The sequence below is a fragment of the Myotis yumanensis genome, unplaced genomic scaffold, assembly GCF_028538775.1.
Source record: "Myotis yumanensis isolate MYYU_CA2020_CCGP unplaced genomic scaffold, mMyoYum1.0.hap1 SCAF_16, whole genome shotgun sequence".
Taxonomy (NCBI): Eukaryota; Metazoa; Chordata; class Mammalia; order Chiroptera; family Vespertilionidae; genus Myotis; species Myotis yumanensis.
The window spans coordinates 45,600,079-45,621,599 of NW_027223767.1; the positions used below are offsets into that span (position 1 = coordinate 45,600,079).

Below are 21,521 nucleotides of genomic sequence, written 5' to 3' on the forward strand. Positions count from 1 at the left end.
TCATCTTAAAGTGGCATTGATAACTTTCCATGAGCTTTTGCACTCAGCACTGAGATTCCTCCAGGCTTGCATGATCCACCCTCTCCCTTCTGCTCCCTTTCACACTCCTAGCTCATCAGTTCCCCTGCGTTCTCCATCCCATTTTGGTTCTGTACAGCAAATAATAACAGGACGCAAATATTGAGTACTTTCTAGGCACCGGGATCTGTTCCTAGTGTTTTATGTATGTTATCTAATTAATCTTTCCCACCCCACTTTAAAGACCAGGAACGCGAGGCACACAGGGATTGTTAACTAGCTGCTATGTAGCAAGAGCCAGAATTTGAACCCAGTCTGGCTTCAGAGCCCGGGTTCTGAATCATTAAATCCTGCTCTTGTTTTTTCCGGTTTTGAATCTGTCCACCCAGATTGAACCACCATCTACTCAGGCTTAGACTTTGGCTGCCTTCTGCTCCAACCCAGCATATGACATCTGTTATTGACTTATGTGTCTGACCCAGCCCAATAGAAGCCCCAGCCTTGGTGTCACTGGTATCAGATAGGAGGAAGGACATGGCAGCAATGTTTGTTCACACTTTGTGGACAATGTGTTTCCTCTGTTCCCATTCTCCTTCCTCTGCCTGGTTGAGTTCTTTTTTTTTTTTTTTTAAATATATTTTATTGATTTTTTACAGAGAGGAAGGGAGAGAGAATAGAGAGTTAGAAACATTGATGAGAGAGAAACATCGATCAGCTGCCTCCTGCACACCTCCCACTGGGGATGTGCCCGCAACCCAGGTAGGTACATGCCCTTGACCGGAATCGAACCTGGGACCCCCCAGTCCGCAGGCCGACGCTCAATCCATTGAGCCAAACCGGTTTTGGCGAGTTCTTTATGAAACATTTAGTTGTCCCCTGACATATTGTTCACTTTCTCCTCCATGTGTCCTTTGAACTTCTATTTGCCCTACCTCATTGTATCGCCACTCCTGGAAGAGTCTCTAGTCTGGCACACTGTAAGGGGTCAGTAAGTGTTTCTTGATTGAATGAAAGGAGGTTCTAGAAAATTAACAGGACAACTGTTAATGCCCGAGAGTGGACAATAGAATTTTGCTGTGAACTTGATGGGATAATGTACAAAGGAAAGGACTTCAAAAAGGAACCTCTTAACTTAATCTCAAACCTTGACATGTTTATCCCACTGTTTATCTACTTTTCTTAATATTTCACAAACCTCTATGCCCTTGACATTATTGCTGGAATCAAGAAGATACAGATTTCACACTATTACTATTAATCTTTTAAAATTAATTTTTATTAAGACAGTACTACTTGATCAAAGCCCTATGATTAAGAACATGTTCCAGGTCACTAGAAGAAAGTTTATTAAAAGACTACTCCAGGTCCAGAAATTTATAAGGCAATTTTGGTTTGTTATAAACACCAACATGGCCACAATGACTCATAGTTGAGTATTGTTTCGGCATGGCAGAAAGGACTCAACGTGAATAGGAATCTAAAGAAAATGAAACAAAAATAGAGCTTGACCTAATATAGCATCTTACTCTGAAAGGAATAATTTCTTCTTGTAAATTTCTTGTGCCTAAGGAAGCAATCATGGGGCAGATCTTGTGAAATTTTATATTAGTGCTTCAAATTCCTGAACCTGAGATGAGACCATCTCCTCGTTCACCACGGTCTGGATAACTGTTTTGATTTTTCGGGGTTTGGGAGGGTCTAAAGATAAAGAGGGAACAAAGGGGGCAAAAGTTAGTGTTTCAAATATTCACCTAAAATTGGTTGTTATTTAACTTAACCTTCTATATTAGGTATTGACCGATAAAACCCTTCAAATTTAAACTTTCAAAAGTGATTTTCACATTCTAAAAAATGTATTTTATTCAACGAAAAGGAAATGCGTTCAGTGTTGTCCTATGCACAAATGAAAATATGTTTAAGCATTTAAGTCTGGTTATGGTGCTCATAATACTTCTTTGCAGAGTAGAATTTTTTCTTCCTGGGCTTATAAGACATTTTAATACATTACAGACTACTCATTTTTTTCTGCAGGGATGCATAAATGGTTTTTCCTTGGCTCAGTATATAACTATGCTTTAAATTATTAATAATGCTGCAGTATTCAATGATATCTTGTAGTTTTAGTCATTAACAAATATGACTGTGACTTATTCTAAGTGATTCTTAGGGAATCTGCATACCTTTAGCAGAATCAGTGGACTGTGCTTGAGATTTGGAGTCAGTCACAGATGAAGTTTCATCCACACCATCACTGTCGAGAAAACGAGGGAAATGATATCACATCATGCTTTCTGGAATGAGGAGAAATAAGGAGTTTGCTATTTGGACTAAAGATTGGAAATGTACCTAAAACTATAGACGAATAAGGAAGGGGTTCCAAATTTCTTGATCAAGAATAATTGAATGATAATATTATAATAACCATGTATGGTGCCAGGTGGGTACTGGAAATATTAGGGGAAATGCTTTGTAAAGTATGATTGTCTAACTACTATGCTACACACTTGAAACCAATACAAAATAATATTGAATGTAACCAATAACTGAAAAATAAAATTTAAATTAAAGACCTCAATTGGCAAAAAAAAAAAAAGCAATGTCCTAGTATTATAACTGAAAAAAATAAAAGAGTGATTGAATGACACCCCGAGAGTAATCAGTCTGTACAGTGCACCTTTTCAAACCCTGCCAACATCTGGATCTCACGGTGAAGCAAAGTGGCCATTAATGGAGGATCTGGTCTCAGAGTTGCATTTTCTGATTTATAGCCCTGAGTTCTTCCCAGTGGGTCATGTTCCTATTACTTTTAGAAAGGTTGCTACAGTAGGTCTGAGGTGGTTCAGATGGCTGTTATTTTAAGTATCATTCTTAGTACCTGGAGACTGGTATTAGAACTCAAGTGGGTGATTTTCTAGTGCTCCTTTGCAGTATGCCTCTGTCTCTGGTACCATGTTCATCCCAGCATTTTATGAATTATTATCAAGTAAGACAATGGGTGACAACACTTTGCAAAGTGTAGAGTGCTTAATAAACCCAAGACTTGTTTTTACTAGATTTGTTATTTTTTGTCAACTAAAAAACCCTTTCTTCCACTGCCCCCCAAACTCCACTCGGGGGTTGGTCAGCCACTGAGGTTATTTCACCCTCAGTTATCTATTCACCCTTGGGCTTCGCCATCCAGCAGGTCACGGTAGGTCTCGATCTCCAGCTCCAGGCTGGCCTTGACGTTCAGCAGTCGCTGGTGGTTGGCGTTCTGGCCCTCTGTGTCCCTGCGCACCTGGAGCAGTTGCTCCTCCAGGCTGCGGATGAGCTGTTGCACCTGGGACAGCTGGCCACAGTAGTCCCCCTTGGTTCGGGCCAAGGAGTCCTCCAGAGATGTCTTCTGCATGTGGGAGAGAAATGGCACAGACATAACAATGGGGGGGGGGCTGAATGAACCAGGCAAGCCAATGGCCTAACGTAAGTTGGATGCAACATTTTCTTTGGAAGTTGAAACGTTGCTGCGTCTCTGCGCGGACTCTACCATGGCGAGGTGGGACTGGAGCTCCATCTCCAGGTTTTGAAAGGCGCGTCTCAGGTCGGTGATCTCGCTCTTGCTGGACTGAAGCTGCTCGGTGTTGGTGCTGATCTCCTTCTCGAGCTCCCCGCTCTGCCACAGAAAAGAGGAGCCAGAGGACACGAGTGAGTGCTTTTCTGCTAATGTCTCAAACAAGGCCTTTTGTGTTCGTTAGTGGTACCTTTTCAATGAACCAGGCTTCCGCGTCCTTACGGTGCTGCTCAGTGATCGCTTCATACTGTGCCCTCATGTTGTTGAGGAGCCTGGTGAGGTCCACTCCTGGGGCAGCATTCATTTCTACACTGACCTGGGCGGGGCCGTCAGACTGGAAGCTTTGGAGCTCCTGGGGACAGCAAGTGAGAGAGGAGTGCAGGGGGCTGTTATGATTTTGTGGGCCTCTTCTTCTCTAACAAATATTACACATTGTATTTTATGACTGAGTTAGCATAAGTCACACGTATTAATACAATATATTAAAACATTTTTAACCCCAAAACTAATATTTCTCTTTTGATTTTAAAAGAACTGAAGACATTTTCCTGGGCCCCTAAAATTACCATGGGCTCCAGGTGCTGTGCCTGCCATCCCTAATGAATGAGTTGGCCCTGCTTCTTGGGGACCAGGGCCTTACTAAGAAGGGAAGGCCTGCTGGAAACAGTACATTTGGGGTTTCAGCTACAGCTGCCAAACTGAGGGCAGCAGATGGTACCTCGGCTTCCACACCGTTTCTATCACAGTCATTGATTTCCAGTAGAATCCTCCTTAGAAGCCTATTGCTAGAGTCATGACTAAGGCCCATGCTACCTACCAGGTGCTGATAGGCATTGTGGCATATCAGAGTTCTCTGTGTGTATCACACAGGGTAATGCCGCTTTCTCGACATATATAATGTTATGTATTATTGATAGAATTTGTTTTTTAACTGTAAAAAAAATCACTAGATCAGGATAATTAAAATTCTTACTGTCCTTACCTAATGATGAAAATGACCAAATCAGAAAGTGCCTTTTATTGGATAAACTTTAACAGGAACTACTGTCAATACCACCACCAGCAGCTGGCACATAACACACACACACACATACACACACACACGCACACACACAAGAAATTAAAATGGCCATTTTAACAGGGAAATATGTATTCTCCATATCTGATCTAATTCCAGATTTGTAAATTTGAAACTAAAGCAGCCCTTTGTGGCTGACCTCCTCGTGGTTCTTCCTCAGGTAGGCCAGCTCTTCCACTAGGCTCTCGATCTGCATCTCCAGGTCGGCTCTGGCCAGGGTCAGCTCGTCCAGCACCTGGCGCAGGCCGTTGGTGTCGGCCTCCACGCTCTGGCGCAGGGCACGCTCATTCTCATACCTGAAAACCAAGTGCAAAACAGTTTAAGGAATCAACACACCCCTGTGAATAAGGTGCCTGCATTCTTCAGAGCTATTTTGTGCATAAATCTGTGCGACTATATTAAAATGGCAGCATTGCAATGTATGATGCTGTTTTTGCTTTAATAACTGTTCTGTCCCCTTTTTATGATAGTTTAATGATCAGTTGGAGAGAATTGAAAAAATTATGAGGTGATGCTTTTCTCTCAGCAATGAACCCCAATAGCACTGCATCCCAGGGAACAATTTCCCCCTTGGCCAGCTGCCCTGGCTATGAACAGTAGCAGTACCTCTCTAGGAGTTTCAGACAGAATCCTAAAAGCAGTTGAAAATAAAATAATAATTAGTCTTTTTTTTTTTTTTTTTTTGCTTAACTTTTACTCATGTTTTAATTTAAAACATTGATACTTCTTTAGTAGCTTTTACCAGGATTTTACATGTTCAGGATCATCACCACTGCAACATTCTGTGTGAAAATTTTGTGGAGCAAAAGGGACATTAGTATTTCTTCTTTATGTCCAGAGGGTGGAGTAGGGGGAAAGAGAGAATATAAAAATGAGGGCATGGTTAATATTTTAGGTGTATGTGTCATCAGGAAAAAGATCATTTCATTTAACTCCTGGGCAAAAACATTATTAATTCATTTTGATACATGGAAGGTGGAGCTTTAGGACATCGGTGGAATTATTGTGTCACATCATGAGTCAATAGCACATTACTCGTGTAGGGACATGAAATTAATCCATAGCCCTACGTTTAAGCAACTTATACTTCAGGACATGTAATCTGCGAGTTGTATTTGAATCTAGTTACTTTCTAGAATGCCCAGTGTAAATTTACCAGAACACTGACTGTATGGGGCAGGTGAACTGCAGAAAGTTGGAAATATTTGCTATCAATGAAGGCAGGAAAATAGAGGATAAGAAGAAATGGTGGGAGTCGGGAATTTCTGCTCTTCCTAATGGAGCCCTTCCTTTCTGTTCTCTCCAATGAGAGAGTGAACGAGATCTAGATTCTAGACCACGGAGGAGCCTGACTGTACTCACCTGGGAAGTGCCTCTGACAAAGGCTTAAGGGGCACGTTGGGAGGATGGTTAGAACCGACCCTTACCATTTCGGTTTCTGCGAGCCACGCTCCGCGCTTGCTCCTTGGGTGAGTGAATCATTGCAATCGCTTTCCTGCTCTTTAAGGAAGGTGGGCTAGCCTACTGCATTTTTTTTTAAAGCTGAAGATCAATTTGGGACTCTGACATAAGAAATGACGTTTGTCAGGTTCAGTGGGTAGGACTCTGCTCTCGCTTTGAGAAGGAGCCAGCGGGGCTGGTAACAGAGGCTGCGATTCCGGCCTCCTGGAATCTAATTGAATCTGGGCAGTTTGCAAACAAACTAGGGCAATCAGCTACCGTGTCTGTGTGTTTAAATCCCTGATAATTTGTTTAAAGAGGGGAGGGGGTGGGGGAGGGGTGACAATAAAAATAAAAGAACTTCAAAAAAAAAAAAAAAAAAAGAAATGGTGGGACATGTCAGTTTCCATTAATCTATCTTTTATTCAACTCACTTCATTCTAAAGTCGTCGGCAGCCAGTCTTGCATTGTCGGTCTGTAAGATGAGCTGGGCATTTCCAGTGCTGGCAGAGATGATCTGGCAAAACAGGGGAGGACACAGTGAATAACACCCTAGAGTACCAGTATTATACAAATATGTTTTTGACAGATAATTTTTAGGTGGTGTTAAAATGCTATTAAGAGTTTAAGGCAGTTAAATTATATATATACTCTGTGTGTGTGTGTGTGTGTGTGTGTGTATTGATTTCAGAGAGGAAGAGGAAGAGAGAGATAGAAACATCAATGATGAGAGAGAATCATTGATCAGCTGCCTCCTGCATGCCCCACACTGAGGACTGAGCCCACAACCCAGACATGTGCCCTGACCGGGAATCAAACCGTGACCTCCTGGTTCATAGGCCGATGCTCAATCACTGAGCCACGCCAACCGTGTGGCAATTAAATTTTTAAAAGAATATATATTGATGGAATATTTTAAAAGTTAAGGAACATAAATTTCCTACAGAAAGTGGAAATAGAGTCCCTTTATGGTAAATGATAAAATGAAACTAAATATTTCAGTATGAGAAATTTCTTCAAGTATAGTGGAATTGAAAAAAGTATCACTGTTAAAACACTGTAATAGCAAACAAAAACAAAAACAAAAACAAAAAACAAACAAACCCAGAAAAAATAAAACACAAACAACAACAACAACAAACCAACATAATTCCCAAAGCCCCTCCAAAAACCATATTGTTACCTTATTCCTGAGGTCTTCAATCAGTGGATAATATTTACTGTAATCATTCTGTGACCCAGGATCTTCAGTCCCAGATCCTCGTGTTTCATACCACACATGAATTTTGTTTTCTAGCTCAGTATTAGCCTCTTCTAGAGCTCGAACCTTATGTAGGTAGGAAGCCAATCTGTCATTAAGATTTTGCATGGTTTCCTTTTCTGATCCAGAAAAAAGGCCTCCATCATTGCCAGAGAGAATACATAGAGAGCCCCCTCCTGGGCTTCCTCCAAATCCAATCCCCAGGCCTCCTCCATAAGCAGTGCCCAGCACTCCTGCGCAGGAACTTCCAGAGCCACCACCAAAGCCTGAACTAGAACCAAACATGGAAGCAGCAGAAAAACCTCCCCTATAGCTGCCTCCAAAGCTAAGGCCGCTTCCCCCATAGCCACTTCCAACACTGGAGGCAGACATGCCCCTGGCTCTGCCCAGTGTCCCACTCTGGGAAGACAGCTGCCTACGCAGCTCAGAGCACTGCACTAAGAGTGACATGGTGCTGGAGAGAGCCACAGCCTGGGGAAGGTGGCCAGAACCCGAGAGGAAGCAGTGGCAGCCAGGCACAAAGGCTACCCTTTTATAGATCATGAAATGGGTGTTGCAGTTGAAAAGTTCACTCTCTCCATTCAAAAATATAGGGTTCCCCCCTTTTTTGACCAACTCAACATCTAAATGATTAATGCACATTGAAAATTCATTGGTATAGACATAATTGAATAATTGTGCCCATTAAATATTTGATATACAGAAAAGGAAATCTGGGTGGAGTAGAAATGGTTGTCATAAGGAATTTTTCTTCTCCAAATTGCCTGTATACAATCAAAATGGGCTATCACTTGCATACAGAATCAGAAGGAATGTACCAAGTTCAAAGTGTGCCTCAGTGATTTGATCACACAATATGGGAAAACAACTTCAGTTTTTGAACTTGGAACCAATTTTGTGTTGAAATGTATACTTTCTAGCTCTAATGTGTATATGTAAATTTAAATAATTTTGCTTGATATCTATACATTGTGTTTACACATTATACCCTTATGTTTCTATACATATTATGTAATATCCTGGTCTGTAAGTTTCTTAGTTAGGGACTATGTCTAATTAATTTTTTATCCTGAGTCATAGTCTAGTGTTTGGCTAAACTTTATCCACGCACTCCTGGAGTTATTTCACTTGAAAGAACTTAATCCTTAATATGCTCGAAAGTGTCATTTAAAATTAATTTCATTTGAAAATGACTTTGCTCTAATTTTCTGGTATGCTTTGGCCAAGATTTATCCTGAATTCAATTATAAATGGGGAGCAACTTCAGAAGTTGCAAAGAAATATTCTTCAGTGTTTATTTTGGTGGGGGAGTGGAGGGAGGGCTAAGTTAAATAATCATAACTCTATTCTGGAGTTTTTAGAAGTGGAAATAATTTCGTTGACAGCTGTAAAAATGTAGGAAGGTGGGAATGCATAAAACAGAAGCAATCTTGGTCTTGTTGGCAAAATGATTACATAAGATGAGGCAGAGAAGAAAATGACTAGAACTAGGGTGAACTGATAAAAAAGATTATATCTTCATTTTCATAGAGTTTCCGGAATACTCAAAATGGAGATAATTATTTATGTGGTCTTTGTAAATCTTTAGGTTTTTATTAAGTACAACTAGAGGCCCGGTGCACGAAATTCATGCACCGGGGGTGGGGGGGGGGTGGGGGGTGGGAAGGAGGGACCCCTCAGCTCAGCCTGCACCCTCTCCAATCTGGGACCCCTCCAGGGATGTCTGACTGCCAGTTTAGGTCTGATCCAGGCCTGATTGCCCCTCACTGCCCCGCCCCCCCCCTCCCGCCGGCCTGATCACCTCTAACTGCCTCTGCCTGCCAGCCTGGTTGCCCCTAACTGCCCCCACTGCTGGTCTGGTTGCCCCACGCAGCCTGCAGCTCGGTCGTTTGGTCGCCCCTCACTAACCCCCCAGCCGGCCGAATCACCCCACGCAGCCTGTGGCTCGGTTGTTTGGTCACCTCTCACTGCCCCCCCTGCTGGCCTGGTTGCCCCATGCAGCCTGATGCTTGGCTCTTTGGTCACCCCTCACTAACGCCCCTGCCGGCCTGGTCACCCCATGTCGTTTGGTCGCCTCTCGCTGCCCCCCTGCCGGCCTGGTCGCTCCATGCAGCCTGTTTGGTCGTCCATTCGGTTGTGATGGTCGCTTAGGCTTTTATATAGATAGATGTGTGCTCATCTTCATATGTCTGGGTACTTTTCTGGTCTTTGATTTCAGAATTTGGCACCTGAGTTAAAGACAGATAAACCTTCCATTTTCTGCAATTCAGTGATCACATGGTTCATACCATCTTTCACTTTTGTGTGAACAAAAATGTAAGGTCCTGTGAATGAGTGAAAGAATATTGGGTTACTGCTGATTTATGCTGTGCTTTTGAGACGAGGATGAACAAAGACCCCAGGGGTCACACTTGAGGATGAGTTCTATGAAATTAACCAAGAAATTACCTTTATCAAGAATCCAGGGGCCCCAGAAAGGAGATTTTGCAGCTCAAAAACAGAAGAAATTCAAGAGAAAGAGATTTATTTGCATAGACCCTCTGCTTCATGAGGTTTAATATCATTGAAATGTGCTGTAATTTTCAGGAACATTAATAAATTGATATTAGGTGGTCTGTAGCTTGTAATTAATGTTTCATGGTAAAGATGGCAGTAATGATGTTTTAAATATCCTAATGCTCATTGGATTTCACTTTCGCTGGCAATTTGCAGCTCCTTTGAGTAAAACATTTATGTTCAATTACAGAGACTGATAGATAGATGGGCTACCCCGTCCACCCCACCAGTAGAAAGCGCTAATGGTGCTTTCTGACGGCTGCTTTCCTGCAGGGAGCAGACATTACAGCTCCACTTCTCTCAGCAGCATCTCCGTCTGGCAGGGGTTTATATACTTTCTTCCATTTCTTTGACTTGAGATGACACGACCTTGCCATCCACTACTTCTTCCACCACTGTCTTAATCTTCCTGGTTTTCTTTATATCTGAATTTAGATTGAAATATAAAATGTTAATTGAGACACATAACTCTGCTGGTTTATAATACTCAACTTTATTTTGTATGTACTTCCTTCTTTTAGACAAAAGTTCTCTTTCTTAAGTGATCTTAAGTCCATTTTAAAAATCAATGCAGAAAAGGTGCCACTCTCCCCAAATTTATACATTTTCTACTCTTCCCACCCCCAAAGAGAAATATATAATATTGAATTAAGCAAATTGCACATTTTCACCCTATTTTTCATTTTCATGATTTCAGGATGTCTCAGGACAACAGTAGCATGGGGCCAAGAAAATCACCCTGTCCTGGGAGTGTGACAAATTTCCCACAGGGAGGTCTCCTTTATGTGATCTGCTTGATTTTCAGAATCCTGAGGGTAATATATCAGCTCACTTGAGAACTGATCTCCCTTTACTTTTCACCAGTGGCAGATAAGAAGTGGTAAGCTATTGAGTGAGAGTTTAGTCCTATAGGTAATGTGTGAAATTAGAACACTTACCAGCTTTCTCCTCCAGGATGCTTCTTTTAAGAAAAGAAAAAGAAACAGAAAAAAAGTGTTATTGCCATTTTGAAAATGAAGCACCATCCTGTCATTTTGTTTCAAAATAAAGTCTGAGTGATGTGTGTTTTAATCCTGTGTTTGTATTTCCCCCCTTTTATTATGCTTGTCTCTTCTAACTTGAGTGTCATACTTTTTTTTTTTTGTTAATCCTCACCTGAGGGTATTTTTCCATTGATTTTTTAGAGAGAGTGGAAGGGGGTGGGGAGGGGGGAGACTCAGAGAAAAACAACGATGTGAGAGAGACACATTGATTGGTTGCCTCCTGCACGTGGTCTGACCAGGGCTGGGGATCCAGCCTGCAACTGGGGTCGAACCCAGGACTCAGTTCAAGGGCCAAACTCTATCCATTGAGCCCAACCGGCTAGGGCAGAGTGTCTTACTTTTGAACTTGAAAAATACATAGCTTCCAAACTGACTCATTTAACACATGCTAGACGTTTTCCTAATTAAAATATTCCAACTATAATAGAAGTTGAAATCTGTGTTCTCTTGTGACGTTCTTGGGTGTGGTATTTGAAGACAGTTGCTGCTGCAACACCGGTGACTCTTCAACTGGTTCCCACAGACCTCTGTGGCCGGTGGTGCAGTTCATGACCTCTCAGTGAGAATTTTAAAAAGTTATTTTGCTTTCAATGATGTATTCATTATAAAAATGAACATTTGCATAATCTTTATCATCTCTATAACACAGCCTCAAGTACAAAACCTGTATTTGGTATTTTTGGGGCGTGTGCACTTTTGGATATATTTTTGGTTTGTTGTTAGTGTTGGTGTGTGTGTGTAACTGATTTTGTGATAGGCATTGCATTGATGCTGGGGAATGAGTGGCAGGGCTTAACATGTGGACATTAACATAGCACATCGTGTAGACATATCCCCTGATTCTAATAAGGTCCTTACAGATCTTCTCCTTCCAGGAGGCGCCGGTAAGTAGCAATTTCCTGCTCCAGCCTGATCTTCATGTCAAGGAGCTCATTGTACTCCTTGTTCTGGCGTTCTGCGTCAGCCCGAACCTGCATCAGCTGGGCCTCTATGGAGTTCAGCAGGGCCTGGAGGGTGGCCAGCTGGCTGTGATAACGAGCTTTGGTATCTTGCAGTGTCTGCTCCAGAGATTGTTTCTACGAGCACAAGAAAAAGTGGACATTTCTTGAGGATTTGATTTAAGAGGTGGCTCAATTTTCATCTTTTGAGAGGAATTTCTGCAGCTTGTTATGGGCATCATGCATAATTCTGGTTTTATCTCCCACTTACTTCCTCTAGGAAACCCCAGTCAGTCAGCTAGGACCATTAGCTCTTCGTTTTTTTTTAATTTGTCTGTTTTTAGCTTTGCACTCACTGTTCTCTTACTGTATATTGTATTATTGTTTTCAATATTTGCTTCCCCTCCCTGCGGTTTATGGTGCCACTTCATTTGGAGGATTAGCCTTCCTCATGCTATTAACACCAGGCTTGGTCATATGATTTTCTTTGGCTAATGAGATGCAAATGAAACTGACAATTGCCTTTTCTGAGAAGCTTTAAGCGGGATCACATGGTCTAACTATTGCTCTTTTCTTTGGGCCACAACACTGGCATGTCCCAGCCAGAGCTGCAGCCAAACCATGATGGATGCAGTGTCGTGAGCCACTATGATTTTGGGGTTGTTACCAGAGCATAATTTATCACCTGCTGACTGATTTGCTTTGCCCAGAATGTCTTTACTCCTATTCTCTAGCTTCAAAACTAATCTCACGTTTTCAGATCTAGTTGAAATGCCACTTTCACTATAAGTCTTCCAGATCTTCTTCCTCTGCATCCTTGCAGTACATTGCCCTTTCCGTTGATTTCTTTCTGTTCTTTAATCATAATCTGTTGTTTGGCCTGCTTCCCTGCCAGCTTTGCAAGGGGAAGGGTTGTTTCTTACTTTGAAAGTCCCTAATGCAGGCACTTAGTAAACAGACATGACACCGAGAGCTGGAAGTTAGATGTGCTTACCATGCTGAGGTGGGACCTGAGGTCTATCTCCAAGTTCTGGTAGCTGCGTCTCAGCTCCTTTACTTGAACCTCCGATTGCTTTAATTCTGCAGTGTCCACGGAGACTTGTTGCTGCAGAGTTTCAGTCTAAAATTCCAAAAATGAGAAAAGTAAATAAGGGAAAAAAGACAAAGGAAGGGAGGAAGAAAAAAGAAAGAGAGGAAGAAAGAAAAAGAGTTATCTCTTTGTGGAGGACAACTTCTGCACATTTGCTTATCCTTTAGAATTATGCTATTACCTGTATCTCAAACTCTTCTTTGACCTTCTTAAGGTTCTCTTGGGCCAAGACTTCATATTTCTGCCTCATTTCATCCATGATGGCACTGAGGTTCAGGGCTGGAGCAGCCATCAGCTCCACATTGACAGTATTGCCCAGCTGTTTGCGTAGGCCGTCCACTTCCTACGAGAATGAAAATCCTGGCTGGTTATAGTCTGAAGTGTATTCTCAGAAGAGGCTGGGCAGAAAAGACTTTATACATTTTATGGCATTTTTTCACTGGGAGTGAGTCAAAAAAAGGAAGAACATAATAGGCAGGGCTTTTTTATGGTCCAGATATTTCTCTAACTTATTTAATCCTGATAGAAACCTTATGAAAAGAAGTTAGGGGTAACATCATTATTGTTGTCATCTTCACCATCACCACCACCACCCAATCTTCTTTATCCTCCTCTTTCCACCATTCCCAATACCACTTCTGAAATCTATTTATTTATTTAATTATTTATTTATTACCTCCTGATGCTCTTTTTTGAGGAGAACCAGGTCTTTATTCAGTTCTTCAATTTGAACCTCCAAGTCTGTTTTGCTTAGGGTTAGATCATCATAAACCTTACTCAGGCCCTGGAGGTCAGCTTCCACTGTTAGGCGCATCCCTCTTTCAGTCTCATACCTGTGAATTAATAAGCAGAGATAACTGAGTCCTTCCAAAACCATTATAGAAGAGATAATCTTAATATAATGAGGTAGGTTTATATGTAGTATATGAGGATTGCAATTTCAATACATTATTATGTCCCTCTTTATACATTTCAAAAATGTTCCTGAGAGCCTAGGAATCAGATAATTTGCCCCATATATAATCTCTGTGATTTGGTTAAAAACAAATCAATCTCAAATTACTTTAAAAAGTTTCTAGCCCAGCCTGTGTGACTCAGTGGTTGAGAGTAGATCCATGAACCAGAAAGTCACAATTTGTTTCCCAGTCAGGGCACATGCCCAGATTGTGGGCTCCATCCCCAGTAGGGGATGTGCAAGAGGCAGGCAATCAATGATACTTTTTCATCATTGATGTTTCTATCTCTCTCTTCCTCTCCCTTCCTCTCTGAAATCAATAAAAAACATTTTTAAATTCTAGGATATATTTACAAAGAAAAAATTTGTGCCCGACTGGTGTTTCTCAGTGGTTGACTGTCGATCTATGAACCAGGAGGACATGGTTCTATTCCAGGTCAGGGCACATGCCCCGGTTGTGGGCTCTATCTCCAGTAGGGGGCATACAGGAGGCAGCTGATCAATTACTTTCTCTCATCATTGATGTTTCTATATCTCTCTTCATCTCCATTCCTATCTGAAATCAATAAAAATATATTTTAAAAATAATAAAAAATTACTTTAATTATTGTGTCAGCAAAGGTTTCTCATTGATATTAAAATAACTAAATTTACTTAATGAATATACACGATCAATTTATTTTTATTACTTTGTAAGCAGATGTATCCAAAGTAAATTATCTTAAAAATTCATGCATTCCCTTCTAAAATTTTATATACTCCCATTTTTATTAAAGTAGTAATGTTTAAAAATGATAATGAAATAGAACAATTAGATGTTGACTGGAATTAATGAACTTTTACTGCTTTAATCTTCAGATCTGCTCTCATTCTTTTTCATTTTGATCCCCGTAGCATTAAGATGACACCCTTTTAAAACATAAAGGACTCATTAGTGCAGATGTGTTGTACAAATCCAGGTGAGGAAGCCCTAGTGTAGAAGCAGTTTCTGAGGTACAACTCTGATTACATGTAGTGTGATATGACTACAAGAGAGGGAGCAGATTGAACTGATTTAATCATCGTCCTAGTTCTTTGGTTGGTCAGACTGTATTGTAAAACACTGGAAATCTAGAAAGCATCAAGAGTCATGTCATCCCTGGACCTTTGGGCATACACTTGTAGGCAGTGGGAGGAACATGGATGACTCATTTGCAGAATTACTAAGGTAGACAAATGACTCTCTTTAGATAACAGACAGACAGCTATGCAGAGTTATTGATTTCAGAGAGGAAGGGAGAGGGAGAGAGAGATAGAAACATCAATGATGAGAGAGAGTCATTGATCGGCTGCCCCTTGCACGCCCCACACTGGGGATCGAGCCCGCAACCTGGGCATGTGCCCTTGACCAGAATCGAACCTGAGATCCTTCAGTCCGCAGGCCGACACCCTATCCACTGAGCCAAACTGGGTAGGGTCCTATTCAGAGTTTTAAATTGCTTTGTTATTATTCCAAAGGGCAGAATTAGGTTCAGTATGTGAGAAGGTAGATGCCGGGTCACTAAAAAAGAACGTTCTAACAAGTAGAGCTGACCAACAAGAACAGTAGCAGTTACTGGAGGTGTACAGTTACACTCTGGGCAACAGAATCTTAAGACTGTGGGAGAGGGACTGTACCAGATAGTTTCTAACACCCTTTAAATGCCAAGATTCTGAAACTATTTAGTGCTAGCTCCTTTACCAGCAATGGAAAGCTTGGTATCATGAAGGACCACTAAAAGACATTCCTTTTCAGGAACTTTTGCCATGGTATTAGAGAACCTACTTCAGTCTGAAGTCCTCAGCCGCCAGTTTACCATTATCGATTTTCAGGACACACAGAGCATTTTGCCGTTGAGCATCTTTAATCTGGAAAACATGAGAAAGAATGACATTTTCAACTGGGTAGGAGTTTGAATGATTGCATTTATACTCAGGTACAACTACTGTTATATCTAAGATGATGTTCATTTTAGTAATTTCCACATGAAAATGGAAAGGAAGAATATAATAGATTTGTAAAATGCAATGCTAGTCTCACAGTTTGGTCAGCTTTCTTGTGATTTCATCAAAGGAGATTTTATTTATTTATTTTTTATTTTTATTTTTTAAATATATTTTATTGATTTTTTACAGAGAGGAAGAGAGAGGGATAGAGAGTTAGAAACATCGATGAGAGAGAAACATCGACCAGCTGCCTCCTGCACATCTCCTACTGGGGGTGTGCCCGCAACCAACGTACATGCCCTTAACCGGAATCGAACCTGGGACCTTTCAGTCCACAGGCCGACGCTCTATCCACTGAGCCAAACCGGTTTCGGCTCATCAAAGGAGATTTTAATTCACCTTGAGGCCTCCAACCTTATTGAGTGCCTTGCCTTTATTCCTGCTTAGAACATTACTCTGAGCTCCTCTCACTCAGTGAACCCCTCCTCTTTTTCCTCCTCCTCCATGTCTCAGCTTAGACGTTCATTGCTTCAAGCCTTCACGATTTCCTCAAAACAGAACTGGGTGGATGAACCACTTGTGCCCTGATTGCCCTACACAGTCCCCCATGTGTGTGGGATAAATGTTGCCTTTGTCCATGCCTGTTTCCCCCTAAGTCACCTTACGTTTACCATCATATTTCCCATTGTCCAGCATGGCAACTAGCACCTAGTTAGTGTTGACTAAATATTGGCTGATGAATGGACACTGAGGTGGTGGGAGTTGTGCTATGCACGGGGGCTATCAGGATGGATAAGCCCCTGCTCTTAAGTAGCTGTCACCTATTGGGTGAATTCTAAGATGCACATGGATCAGAAGTCTGCTTGTAGAAAATGTTATAATGACATATCTCTTTCAGCTTATCCCATCCTAGAAAGAGCTGCCTCCTTCTGATACAGGGGCTGTCCAGCTAAATGGAAGAAATGGCTGTGCCCATGGGTTTGGGGCAGTCCATAGTGGATCCAGAAACATGAGCCATGAGACAGGTAGGGGGAATGGTTGGCTGATTTTGAATGTGTGTAGTGGGAGCCGGAGAAGAATGACCTCTTGGCAGAAAGGACCATTTCAACACCTTGGCCTCTCACATCCACATAGTTCCTGAAACACCAAAGTAACTTCCTGTAGAATCTGCATTAAATTGTACTGCTGTCTAATACAAAACAAGAAAAAGAGACTTGAGGAGAGACCAAGATGGCGGCGTAGGTAAACACCGGAGACCGCTGCCGCAAACAACCATTTCAAAAATACAACTAAAAGACTGAACGGACATCACCCAGAACCACAGGAAGGCTGGCTGAAGAGAGACTCTACAACTAGAAGGAAAGAGAACAGCAAATCGAGGCTCAGAGGCGGCGCAGTGTGGAAAATACAAAGGTACCGAGGTGCGCGCGCAAAGCGGGCTGGTGGCTGAGGGCGCGGTTGTCGTTTTCGGTCTGTTGTCGTTTTCGGTCGGGAGTGAGTCTCAGACTCTGGGCTCCAGATCCGGGCGAGTCTCTAGGGACCCAGACTCAAACGGGAGAAGCGGGATTATCCGGCATCAGTTGGAACCTGAGGGCAGCTTTCTCTCCGAGGTTTGCAGCGGCTGCCGGGGTTCTGAGAAGCAGAGCCTCTGGGAACGGGACTGAGCGTGGCCATAACTGCTCCCTCCACCCGCCCTGTTGATCCCGCCCCGCCCAAACCCTGCGCACAGCCATTTGCCGATCGCCTCAGGCAAAGGCTGGATTAGCCCCTCCCCAGAAGGCAGACGTTTTCCTTACAGCTGATTCCTATAGCCAGTCGGCCTGGGGGTCAAATCCCTCTAGTGTTAACTACAACAATTAAGGCTTGGCTAGAACAAGACTGCGCACAGAGACCACAAGGGGGTGCACCAAGAAAGCATAAAAGATGCGGAGACAAAAAAACATGACAGAAATGGAGGATATGGAGCTAAGAATCGCAATTTTGAGGGCTTGCCATAAATTTGTGCAGAGCCTCACGAAAACTAATGAGACCCTCGATGCTACGATAAAGAAATTAGAAAGTAAGCATACACGGACTGAAATAAAGAATATTATACCCAATAGCAGACCAGAGGAGTACAATAATCAAACAAAAGATTCGACAAAAAACACCCAATTGGAAAAGCAAAATGAAAAAAGAATCCGAAAGTGTGAAGATAGTGTAAGGAGCCTCTGGGACAGCTTTAAGCGGTCTAATATCAGAGTCATTGGAGTGCCAGAAGATGAGAGACAGCAAGATATTGAAAACCTATTTCAAGAAATAATGGCAGAAAACTTCCCCCACCTGGTGAAAGAAATGGACTTACAGGTCCAAGAAGCGCAGAGAACCCCAAACAAAAGGAATCCAAAGAGGACCACACCAAGACACATCATCATTAAAAGGCCAAGAGCAAAAGACAAAGAGAAAATCTTAAAAGCAGCAAGAGAAAGAGGCTCAGTTACCTACAAGGGAATACCCATACGACTGTCAGCTGATTTCTCAACAGAAACTTTGCAGGCCAGAAGGGAATGGCAAGAAATATTCAAAGTGCTGAATACCAAGAACCTACAACCAAGATTACTTTATCCAGCAAAGCTATCATTCAGAATTGAAGGTCAGATAAAGAGCTTCACAGATAAGGAAAAGCTAAAGGAGTTCATCACCGCCAAACCAGTATTATATGAAATGCTGAAAGGTATCCTTTAAGAAGAGGAAGAAGAAGAAAAAGGTAAAGATACAAATTATGAACAACAAACATGCATCTATCAACAAATGAATCTAAGAATCAAGTGAATAAATAACCTGATGTACAGAATGAACTGGTGATTATAATAGAATCAGGGACATAGAAAGGGAATAGACTGACTATTCTTGGGGGAAAAAGGGGTGTGGGAGATGCGGGAAGTGACTGGACAAAAATCATGCACCTATGGATGAACACAGTGGGTGGGGAGTGAGGGTGGAGGGTGGGGTGGGAGCTGGAAGGAGGGGAGTTATGGGGGGAAAAAAGAGGAACAAATGTAATAATCTGAACAATAAAGATTTAATTTAAAAAAAAAAAAAAGAAAAAGAGACTTGCTGGTAAGTGGTCTTTGCTCAGTCTAAAGGAACACGAATGTTAAAATAGAAAGGAAAAGAAAAGGGACACTTTTCTTGATTAGATAAGAATATTACAGCAGTGCAAATGCTCTGAGTCATATCTGAGACCTTCAATTAGGAGCAAAGTCTTCTTTTATGTCACACAATCGATAAAACTGAGAACTCCACCTTTCTTGGATGACATGGTTCTGATACAATTGCCATAAATTTTAATTGGGGGCAATAGGACATTTTATTACTATGGAAGTGGTGTCTGCACTGCTTGCTGTTGATGATCATATTATTAAATAGAACATTTAAAAGTCCAGGTATCATTAAGACCCATGCCCCTTCCCCTCATTTCTACCCTGAATAACTTTATCATTGAAATCTATGATACAGTATTCTAATACTTATATTGTACCATTTATATAAATGAAAGGAGGAAACTCTCTAAATTGACAGGGGTTTCAAGAGTTGATGGGAACTAGGTGAAAAACTAAGATTTATTATCACTTAAAAATTTAGCTTTTTCAGAAAAAAAAAAGGCTTACTATTCTCTTAGCCCTGACTTAGTAAACTATGACAAAAACACAGAGTATAAGATTGGAGGATAAAATTTTTATATTTTATATATAATTAGGTTTTAAAACTTTAAAAAGTATGATTCACAGTCATCCTATTATGTAGTCAGGGTAGATGATAGAAGATACCATTTTTATCGATGTTGCATTTCAGCCTAATTTGCTTTACAACATCCATTTGAACCCACCTAATGTATATGCCCTCTTGATATATCATGCAGCTAAATAATGGAGCAGAAAACTCAGCATCATCCCTTACCTGAGCTCGCAGCTCTTCAATTTGTTTGTAGTATGCACTGTAGTCCCGACTGGTGCTGGGCGCGTTTGACTCATACCACTGCTTAATCTGCATCTCAAGTTTGAGGTTGGACTGCTCCAGGGACCGCACTTTCTCTAGGTAGCTCGCTAGGCGGTCATTGAGGTTCCTCATGGTCGTCTTCTCATTGCCAATAAACAGGTCGCCTCTGTTGAGATCATTCCCATAGCTCACCAAGCTTTTGGAGGTTGAGATGCGGGTGCCGTGGCCTCCAGCTCCCCCATAGACGCTGGGTGCTGCCCCCAGGAGCTGCCTGCCCCCAGTCCTATACATGCTGACCATAGAGGCCTGCGAGGAGGAACTCAGGCTTCTTTGCAAGCTTCTGCGTGTGAAATCCATTGGGGATTCTAGGAGGGAGCACCTGTAGCTTCAGGATGGGTGGAGCAGAGTCTGTCCCTCTGTGGTGAATGAACTGCCTTTTATAGTGTTCACAGGAAAGACACTCCTCCTCTGCTGACATCTCACCTGAGGATTGACACCACAGTCCACCTTGCCTTGCTTCCCCCACCCCTTTTACAGCAACCTGTTTAATTCCTTTCTAGAAATTACCACTAGAGGCATTTCATACAGGCTTTTCTCGGGGGCAGTTTCTATTTTTCAATAGCGGTAACAAAAGGAAACAAGAAAGGGTGTTCCTTTAGCTCTTGGACCTGCTTTGGCAAATTTTTTCATCCTAATATATACATGAAGAATATTTGCAATCTCCATGAATAATTTGGGTACCTAAAAAGACAGATGTGGCTACATAATAAGTCACAATGGTGACAAAGAACAATGCTTAAATTTTTTTCCAATTATTTTTTTTTCTTTTAGGTGAGAATATTTAAGTTCTATTCTCTTAACAGAATTTAATTATACAACATGGTGTTATCTGCTATAGTCACTATGTTTTACATTTTATACTCAGACATTGTTCATCTTATACCCGAAACTTTGTCCTCTTTTACCAACCTTTCCCTGTTTCCTCCACCCCCCAGCCCCTGGCAGCCACTTTTCTACTCTCTGTTTCTATGAGTTTGACAACTTCTCCTCCTCCTCCTCCTCCTCCTCTTTCAGATTCCACGTATAAGTGATACCATGCAGTATTTGTCTTTCTCTGTCTGGCTTATTTCCTTAGCATAATGCCCTCAAGGTCCACCATGTTGTTCCAAATAGCAGGACTTGCTGCTTTTCTATGGCCGAATGATACTCCATGTATATATATGGAATATGATTATATGTATGTATATACATATATATATGGAATATGATAATTTGGAATATGATAATATAGAATATGCTATCCATGGAATATGATATCTATGGAACATTATATATATGTATATATATGCATCAACCAGCACTCACTGAGAGTTCACCAATAATGATTGGATACGTCATAAGCAGATCTTACTGCTTATTAAAAAGCTGTAAATTACTCTGAAAATGGATGTCATAGTTAAAACCTGCAGTGAAGAACTTTTTATAAACACATGTTCTGTATACAGTGGGGCCTTGACTTACGAGTGTCCCGACTAACGAGTTTTTTGAGATACAAGCTGTCTCTCCGCCGATTTTTTGCATTGAGTTGCTATAGTAATTTGAGTTAACGAGCTCCTTAACGAGCTCCGTCTCAGAACAAATTAAACTCGTAA

General features: G+C 41.6%; 2 protein-coding genes across 3 annotated transcripts; both read right to left on the reverse strand.

Annotated features, from left to right (window-relative positions):
• Positions 1 to 1,335: 1,335 nt before the first annotated feature.
• Positions 1,336 to 7,794, reverse strand: KRT12 (keratin 12). Its single transcript, XM_070395441.1, has 8 exons — positions 7,267 to 7,794; positions 6,518 to 6,600; positions 4,783 to 4,939; positions 3,756 to 3,917; positions 3,542 to 3,667; positions 3,180 to 3,400; positions 2,199 to 2,269; positions 1,336 to 1,716 (listed from the first exon to the last, which is right to left on the reverse strand). The coding sequence occupies exons 1-8, from the start codon at positions 7,792 to 7,794 to the stop codon at positions 1,619 to 1,621; spliced, it is 1,446 nt and encodes a 481-aa protein (XP_070251542.1). The 3' UTR covers positions 1,336 to 1,618.
• A 2,057-nt stretch (positions 7,795 to 9,851) lies between these two features.
• Positions 9,852 to 20,266, reverse strand: KRT20 (keratin 20). 2 transcript variants are annotated; one of them, XM_070393674.1, is made up of 8 exons: positions 19,831 to 20,266; positions 15,731 to 15,813; positions 13,648 to 13,804; positions 13,153 to 13,314; positions 12,876 to 13,001; positions 11,802 to 12,019; positions 10,839 to 10,858; positions 9,852 to 10,325 (listed from the first exon to the last, which is right to left on the reverse strand). In XM_070393674.1, exons 1-8 carry the CDS (start codon positions 20,224 to 20,226, stop codon positions 10,228 to 10,230), a joined length of 1,260 nt encoding a protein of 419 aa, XP_070249775.1. In that variant the 5' UTR covers positions 20,227 to 20,266; the 3' UTR covers positions 9,852 to 10,227. The 2 variants fall into 2 exon arrangements, with proteins under 2 accessions (XP_070249775.1, XP_070249774.1); XM_070393673.1 differs by having other exon boundaries at positions 10,839 to 10,861.
• Positions 20,267 to 21,521: the final 1,255 nt, after the last annotated feature.